The sequence below is a fragment of the Phyllostomus hastatus genome, unplaced genomic scaffold (genome assembly GCF_019186645.2).
Source record: "Phyllostomus hastatus isolate PE091 unplaced genomic scaffold, TTU_PhHast_1.1 phas_contig_254, whole genome shotgun sequence".
Classification (NCBI taxonomy): Eukaryota; Metazoa; Chordata; class Mammalia; order Chiroptera; family Phyllostomidae; genus Phyllostomus; species Phyllostomus hastatus.
The window spans coordinates 22,112,994-22,122,140 of NW_025333810.1; the positions used below are offsets into that span (position 1 = coordinate 22,112,994).

The 9,147-nt window shown below is 42.9% G+C and overlaps 1 protein-coding gene across 2 annotated transcripts; it reads right to left on the reverse strand.

The window, feature by feature from the left end:
- Positions 1-1,485: 1,485 nt before the first annotated feature.
- On the reverse strand, positions 1,486-8,182 carry ZNF394 (zinc finger protein 394). 2 transcript variants are annotated; one of them, XM_045838172.1, is made up of 4 exons: positions 8,064-8,182; positions 7,471-7,984; positions 4,783-4,903; positions 1,486-2,569 (listed from the first exon to the last, which is right to left on the reverse strand). In XM_045838172.1, exons 2-4 carry the CDS (start codon positions 7,921-7,923, stop codon positions 1,491-1,493), a joined length of 1,653 nt encoding a protein of 550 aa, XP_045694128.1. In that variant the 5' UTR covers positions 7,924-7,984; positions 8,064-8,182; the 3' UTR covers positions 1,486-1,490. The 2 variants fall into 2 exon arrangements, with proteins under 2 accessions (XP_045694128.1, XP_045694127.1); XM_045838171.1 differs by having other exon boundaries at positions 7,471-8,170.
- Between the last annotated feature and the right edge of the window lie 965 nt (positions 8,183-9,147).

Sequence of the window (9,147 nt, forward strand, 5' to 3'; positions counted from 1 at the left end):
CCAGTGTGCAGAAGTGCTAAGAGAATACATTTAGGTTCTAATCTGAGTTTTTTTAGTTGTGTCTACAGTGTAACACAGTAGGGAAAGAATGGTAAGAAGACTGCAACATTAAACATTTTAGAAGTCAAAAATATAGGGGGGTCCTATATGCACTTATAAGGTGTTTTGGATGCTAAAGTATTTGAAATCCTCTCTACCATCTAAACAGAAAGTCAATTCTAAGTGACTAAAATGAATTCTTAGGGAAGTAATTAGAGTACACGAGATTTGGTCCAAGAGCAGCAGAGGTAGGAAGAGTAGAGACAAGAACAAAACTCTGTCGCATGTCAGCCCTCATGCTTCTCAGAGGTCTCCACAGAACCACCTGTTAGAACGACTCCCAACTTAACGTGTTTCCCCTTCATAGCAATACTCTATAAACTTATTATGTCTTGAGACTTTAAGTCAGACCGAGTCTATCTTGGGTGTGATTGAAGCAGGAGACAGCATAGGAAGAACTCTGAGACTGCACTGCTGTTACCGGCATCCTGGTCACCAGGAAACGCTTTTAGCACCTAGGTAGAATGAATAGTAAACTGAGGCAGGGAGAAAGGAGACCATGTCTCACATGCCAACTCCGTAGTCCTGAGCCTGGTCTGATAATATTGCCAGGATTTCCAACACCACAAGAAACACTATGTTAGCAGGAAGGAGGGCAATCCTTGAAATTCTAAGTAGTTTCCACTCTTTGGGAAAGAAAGCCTTGAAACGGTGCTTTCATTCCAGGGCCTGGAATGCAGGAGAGGGTCCACAGTGACCAAAGCAGCCCATAAAAAACTTTGGTTAACTGTCTACCTCTGGTCACTATCTGTTTTACAAGGGAGTCCCTAATGCTTACACAAGAGCCCATAACTTTGGGAAAGTGCCCCAACTTTAATTAACGGACTCTTGTCATGTATTTTGTTTTACAACGAGATGAACAAATGGAGTCTAGGGCAAGATAAAACTTGGGCTAACAAAACCACACATCACATTTGGTTAGTCACACCCTTCAGGAAAGCTGGCATCACATTTACCTATTAATCAATATGTAACTTTTTTTCTCCTATCCCATCAACTATGTTAGTCAGAACAAAGGACTCACTCTCTTGGGGGATCAGGGGCATTCTGGGTTCTCTGGCCACCAGGCCCACAGCCTCAGGCCACCCTGCTCTTCAGCCACTCTTACTTTTGCCACCCTGGTTTGCTCTGAACCTTTGCCTTTCATCCCCTCACTCTAACTAGGCCCATTTTCATCCATGGGAATGGATCACTAATAAACTGATTGCACGCTAACAGATTTGCTGATCTGTAATTCTTTACATGTGTCAGCAAGAACCAGGTCTCTCCCGTCAACATGATGAGCAAGGAAATACAATGCATGACTGAATGAACTGCTTCAAAGCCAGAGAATATAGTTTCTAGGCAATGAAAAAAGAAAAAAATAAGACAGCTCATACAGAAGCATGATGTCAAAATGATGGGACTTTATTTCTATGAATCCTTTGGTGTCGGATAAGGTGTGGACTCTGTCTAAAGCTTTCACCACATTCAAGACATTTATAAGGTTTTTCTCCGGTGTGAGTTCTTTGGTGTATGATGAGGGTTGCACTCTGACTGAAGCGTTTCCCACAGACAGAACATCCATACGGCTTCTCCCCAGTGTGGATTCTCTGATGTTTAGAGAGGTCAGAGCACCGTTTGAAGCTCTTCTCACATTCCTCACATGTATAGGGTCTCTCCCCTTTATGGATTCTCTGATGTCTGAAACGGTTGGAAACACGGCAGGTTTCCCCACATTCAGTACATTTATAGTGTTTCTCCCCTATGTGGATTCGTTGATGCCGATTGAGATGTGAGCTCTGTCTGAAGCTGTCCCCACATTTGGGGCATGTGTATGGCTTTTCCCCTGTGTGTGTCCTCTGGTGTTTTATCAGGGCAGCACTCTGACTGAAGCTCTTCCCACATTCTTGGCATTCGTAGGGTTTCTCCCCAGTGTGGATTCTCTGGTGTTTCAAGAGGTCAGAACGCTGTTTGAAACTCTTCCCACAGTTATCACATTTATAAGGTCTTTCTTCACAGAGCTGCCTCTGGGTCCTAAAAAGGCCTGAAGGATGGAAATTTTCCTCACTGTCAACAGATCTGTGAGATTTCATCACTTGAATTTTCACCATATCTAAACTCTGTCTGCACCTGTCGCCACCTTCATCATCATTCATGGACCTCTCTGATGTCAGGCCATGCTGATGAAGAACCAAGTTTGATCTTCTGGCACTATTCCCAAATTCATTATTTTTGGAGTCTCCCTCTTCTGTGGGACCATTCTCGAGCTCTGAGATGCTCATGAGTCCTTGCTCTTCGGGAGAATTTTCAAGTTTCAGCGGTGAAAGGTGTCCTGACTGCTTTTCTACCCTGTTCCCACGGGTATCACCACATCTGGAATACAGGGGAGCCTTCCAGGGGGATCCTTCTTGTAGCTGCATCTGTGGCTCTACTTCTAGAATTTCTTGTTTTGGAATCAACTCTTTGTTCTCAGTTGTGGTTTCCAAACCTGAAACATTAAGATACAAACTGCTGACATTTCATCATGTGCAAGGCTGAAATAAACAAGTACTAGAAGAAAAACAGCCCTTATACCTTTTTAATCTCCATTAAACCACTACTGAAGTTATTTTAGTTAACCTCTCAAATGTGCTTGCATTTTCCTGTACAAACCATTTCTTTACTTTTATCCTTGTGCCTGTACCCACCAACTCGACTCATCTCTTATACCCCGCCCCACTCCACTGTTGTATGAGTCACCATATTATAGCAGGCAAATTTGGAAGGGTTGTCCAGAGAGGTGGTTTAGCTTTTAACCTATGTCTGACCCATGGTTTAACAAAAGAAATTCTAGGCCTTGGCCTGCTAGCTCAGTTGGTTAGAGCATCATCCTGACACGCCATCGTTATTGGTTTGCTCTTCAGTTAGGACACATACTAGAATCTGGAATGTACACAGGATGTTACAGGGTAATTAATACTATAAATAAAGTCAAGCAAAGTGAGGCATCAGTCAGCAGTGTGTGGGAGAAGACAGTGGTAGGCAAACTGTAGTATTAAACATGATGGTCAGGTCAGACCTCACTATGACAAGTGCAATTTGAGCAAAACGTTGAAACAAATCAAGGAATTTGATTAATGGAGATCTGGAGGAAGAATAGTCCACGCAGAGGGATAAATTAGAGCAAAGACCATGAAGCAGGCTGCCAGCCATGGTCAAGGAGCCACAAGGTGAGTGGAGCTGGAGCAGAGTGAGAGGGAGAGTAGGAGATGGGCTGGCAAGGTCACAGAGCCAGGTCACATTATGTCACATTAGACATCACAGGCTTTTACTGTGTGTGAAATAAGGAGCAGAGGCATGACATAACCTAACATTTTTTAAAAAATATAAATCATTTTTTACTTTTCAATTATAGTTGACATACATTATATTAGTTTCAGGTGTACATCCCAGTGATTAGGCATTATATAACTTCTAAGTGATCATCCCAATAAATCTGGGACCCATCTGACACTATACATAGTCATTAGAATATTACTGACTATATTTCCCTGTGCTACACTTTACATCCCCATGACTGTTCTGTAACAACCAATTTGTACTTCCTAATTCCTTCACCTTCTTAATCCCTCCAACCACCCTTCCCATATGGCAACTGTCAAAATGTTTTCTGTGTCTGTTTCTGTTGTTTGTTCATTATTTTGTTTTTAGATGTACTTGTTGACAGATATGCCTTTTTTGTCAATTTTATTGTTCATATTTAAAATTTTTTTCTTCTTCTTTTAAAAGGAATACTGGCACTACTGTGTTAAGACATCATGCCATTAGCTGGACACCAAATGCTGACAAGGATGTGGAGAAAGAAGAATTCTTATATACTGCTGGCACACTTTTGGACAGCATGATGGGCAAATATCCCTATGTACATTCTCTTCAGAAACTCCTACATATGACCACAGGAAGAAAGACATAAGAATGTTCAGTAAAATACTGTTTGTAATGGTGAAAAATTAGAAGCCTTAATGTCCACTGGCAGGAGAATGGCTAAATGAATTTTGGAATATTCTACAATGGATATATGGATGTTAAACTACAGAACTACATGCATCAATGTGGATAAATCTCAAAAATGTAATGGGGAAAAGGCAAGGTGCAAAAGAATCATATAATGATATAATTTATATATCACAAAATATGTAAAATAATGTATGTTCACATTTATATATTTATGTTTATATACATTTATACATACACATGATTATATAGAGAGGAAAGAGACTACACATATATATACAAATAATATAAAACACACACTGATATGAAAAATACCACAACAGGATATTGGTTACCTCTGGAAAAGGCATAAGGGAAACAGCTTTCATGGAAGGTACACAGGACTTTGCCTATAGTTATAACATTTATTTATTATAAAAAATATGAAGCCAATATGTCTGACGTTAAAACCTGGTAATCCTGGGTAGCAGACACATAGGTGCCTATTAATTTTTTATACTTTTCTGTATGTATTTTGTTAAAAATAAAACAAGAAAGCTGAATCTATCGCCCAACAATACAGAAAAGAAAGGTCTTGCTTAAGTCACAGAAGAGACCCTAAGGCTCTCAGCCTATATCTATGAATGGCAGACTGGCTTAGGGATCAGACTGAAGCGAGCCTTTCACAAATGACACACAGCTAGAAACAAGCAAAGTCACAGCACTTACTTGGTAGGACAATGTTCCTATAATCCTTCAGCACGTTCTCCCTGTAGAAGTCCCTCTGAATTGGGTCAAGTTGCTTCCACTCCCCCCAGGTGAGACACACATCCTTGGCCTTCACCAAGTCCTGAAACAAAAGAAGACCTCCCATCAGCACCTGCTGTCCCAGGAGAGCCTTACCACTAGTCTCCGGATGAGGCCAGACTCCAGGGAGGAGCCGGCCAGCACCGAGGAGGAAGCACTGAGAATGAAGTAACAAACACAGCTTGTTGAGTCTTTACCAGTGAACTTGTACTGATGGGGGAGTTTCAAAGTGACCAAAGACAGAGGCTGTCATTCTCTTGTAATCCCAAAAAGCCATTCTGTGGACTGTCTACACTAACTTGGAGTAAAAGCAAAAAATACATTTGAGTTTCATCAGAATGAAACTCTAGAGTTTCTGAGTTTCACTAGAATTTTTCAAAATGGAAATCTGATATAAAAAATGTACAGATAACCAGAGAGTCCTAAGTTCCAACGCTGGCTCTAAGGCAGTTTCCTCCCATGTGAAATGGATACCAATTACTGGTCTTTTTAATTCTTTAAATTTTTCTTATTTTAATCATTGTTCAAGTACAGTTTTCTGTCCTTTACTCCCATTTCAGCCTACCCGCCCATCCCTCCCTACCTCCCTCCCATTTCCATCCTCCCTAGTTTTTGTCCATGTGTCCTTTATATTTGTTCCTGTAAACCCTTCCCATTCGCCCCTGAAATTCCCCTGAGATTCCCTCCCTTCCCAATTATCGGTCTTAAGGTGAAAGTCCCTCATCAGCAGCAGGTACTCCATAAAATTTCCTTTTCTTTCCTTGACCGCTTCATGATTACCCAACAAGATATCTTTTGAGGTGTTTTATATAAATGTAAGTTTACTATTCACAGTAGGTAAGGCTATAGTTCTTAAAAGGGGAAGGGTCTAAAACCCTTTCAGGGAGATGGTTGTCTAGGTTCCAGTGGTGACCCACAAACTGACTCCAAGTACCCCTCACTCAAGAAAAGGGAAGGTATTTAAAAACAAGTTTTTGTTACGTTTTGTTATATTGTGCCATGTTTTGACATCTTCAAAACAAAACAAAGAACATTTCTGGCTGGGGAGACAGACCCTCCAGGAGCCAGCCAATTTTTGGAGAGCAAAGGGCTCGGCTGGGACTGGTTAACCCAGAGCCGTATCTTCCCTGTCTGGTCTGCGAGTTCCAGGAGGCAAGACTCCTCTGCCTTAATTACCCCAAGGCTAGAAACCAGGCAACTAGGAACCACTGCTCTAATTTACAGCTGACTGAAATTATTTAAGCTAACCAGTACCACTGTTTACCGTGCCATGCCCTTCCTTTTTCTCTGAAACTCCAATTTGGGGTCTGGCCTAAACTTTCCCCTAGCTCCTGTCATCTGCCTCCTGACCACCCTGGGGTCTTTCCCATGAGGTTCTGTGCTTCCTGTCTCCACCACCTGAGTGTCCTACAGTTTAACTTACTTCTGACACTATCTACTGGAGATGGGCTCAGATCTCACAGGTTAAGGTGTCAGTCCTATGAGAATGCCCCCTCCCCAACTTTAGCTGCTAACTACAGGTTCATGACTTCCTTCTGACCAGCTTTAGAACAGAGGTTCCCTCGACCCTCTCTTTGGTTTCAAAATTAATTTCCTAGAGCAGCTCCAGAACAGAACTCAACAAAACAATTTACTTAATTACCAGTTTATTATAAAGGGTTACAACTCAGAAACAGCCCAACAGATGAAATGCATAGGGCAAGGTCTGGGAGGGTCCCAAGCCCAGAAGCTTCTGTGCCCATGGAGCTGAGGTGTGTTGCTCGCCCACAAAGGGGATGTGCTTGCCAATCTGTAAGCTCCTTGAACTCTATATAATTAGGAATTTAATGCAGGCTTAATCACATAGGTATGATGAATAATTAACTGCTCTTACAGCCTCTCTCTCCTTTCTGGAGTACTATTATCAACTGTTTAGGGGAGGGAGTTGCCAAACGGTTAAAAGTAAAGGGAGATCTTCACATTCAAAGTGGTGAGGAATGGTGGTTGCTCTTCTAGTATCCCCACATCTTTCTTTTCCCAATAATCTAGTTAGACGAAAGGGTATCTCACAATGGGTCAACAACACTACTGTGCAGGTTTTGTGCTGGGAGGTCTATAACTAAAGAATCGTTTCCTGGATGGATCTGTCACTTTTTCCTACGGAAAGGAAAAAGTTTTATGCAGCCCTGGCCAGGTGGCTCAATTGGTTGGAGCTGGTCCCTTTACATCCAAAGGTTCCTGTTTGATTACTGGTCAGGGCACATTCCTAGGATGCCAGCCTATTTTTTAAAAATGAAAGAAACAAAAGTTAAGTTTCCTCCTGGTTGGTGTGGCACAGTAGCTTGAAAACCGGCCTGCGAACCAAAACGGTCGCCAGTTTGATTACCAGTCAGGTCACAGGCCTGGGTGGCGGGTCAGGTCCCCGGTAGGGGGCGCGCGAGAGGCAACCACACTGATAATTCTCTTCCTTCCCCTCTCTAAAAATAAATAAATATACATTTTTTAAAATAGTGTTGTATACACTACAAAGTTTATGCAAAATGTAATAGGAAGAAAACACTTCTGAAACTCATAGCATCCCATACACCTCCATTCCCCACACTCCCACCCACCAGCACATTCACTCCACACCTGGATTGAAGTCCCACCAAGCGCTCTCTGAAGAGCCCGCACTAGGGCCGCAGCCTCGTCTCCGTTCTCGGGGTGGTGCTTCCGCACCCGGTCCTGGAGCTCCGCGGGCAGGATGGTCAGGAACTGCTCCAGTACCAGTAGCTCCAGGATCTGCTCCTTGGAGTGCACCTCAGGCCTCAGCCAACGATGACAAAGTTCTCTAAGCCGGCTCAGCGCTTCTTCTGGTCCGTCCACTTCCTGATAACGGAACCGCCAAAAATGCTGTCCACAAGTTTCGGGATCCAGACAGACCACGGGCGGGTCGGACTCCTGCCCTTCGGGTGAGTCTTCCTCCACTTTTACTATCAAAAGTCCATCACGAAGGGGCGGCAAGGCGCCCCTGGCTCCCGCAGTCACCGTCCAGTCCTCCGGCTCAGTGTCACTGCCAGGACTTTCGATTAAGCTTGAACTCATCTTTCTCCGGCACGTGTCGACTTTCCCCGAGTTTTGCCTTCAGATTAGAAAAGATCAAACCCTGCAAAAAGCCACGGAACTCATTATTCCTCCTTAAACAGGGGCGCACCCCACCTGACCCCCTGCAGCAGCCCTCCTACCTGCAGCTAGGCCACTAGGACCCGCCTCGTCTCATGACAAAAAAGATTTTTAAAAATTTTAAAAAACAAAACAAAACAAAACCCACAAACCTAGTAACCCAGGCCGGAAGTGCGTCACCGACTTCCTGCGGTACCCACCCCGTGCATTTCCGGGGGCTTTCTAGGCGCCCTGGAGGTCTAAGATGAGTCTTGATGGTTTTCTGTCTCGCTTCTTCCAGGGATGTATACCTTGCTTTGTGGAGATTATAGTCTTTCGGGTTCCAGACCCAATTGATACGCTTCTTTTAAAACTTGAATGTCATTCTTTAACACACTGTCTGCGAATAAAGTTTGTAAGTTTTGTTTTAGGAAAAGTTAAAGATCCAGTAGCGAACAATCATTCTTCACCCATATAAGGAAGATTTGTAGAGTATCTTTTACCAATAAATGCCAAGTCATCGTGCTTGACACCATAGATATTATTATAAAACTGGTGAAGACGTAATCTTTGCCCTCAAGTTGCTCAGTCTCCTGAGACAGACACTTTAATCCTCACGGGAGTGTGGTAAATGCAAGACTTTGGAGTGTATGCAGTGTACATTTGTTTGTTCAACCAGAGGGAGACATAATCCACCATCCCTGGTAAGGGGAGGGTACAGTGAAAGACTTCACAGGGGAGAGAAAGCTTGAAGAGTCTAAGTCCCTGAAGACATACTTCAATTAAAATATGGTTTAGATAAATTTATAGGCCATAAATCCATAGCCGATTGTATCATCCCCCACTCCTGACATTAGGCTCTCCCACCTCCTTTGCAGTCCTTCACACTCAGTATCATAGCTGCCAGGGATTTTGTCCTAGGCTAAGCTCAACTCCTTGTTTTATCATTTACTCCCTTTCCCTCATTTAAAAAGATATTTGATCATATTTGTTACTTAGAAAATTTCATTTTTGAATAAACTCAGAGATAGTAACTCTCAGAGGAAACAGCCTACATCTCTTGGCAATCTGTTTCTGGTGTTTTTTTCTTTGGCCTCCTTCATTCTCTTGGCCAAAAGTTCAGCAGATTCTGTAGCCTGTTCCTTATTTTTCTCAGTATGCTCTTTC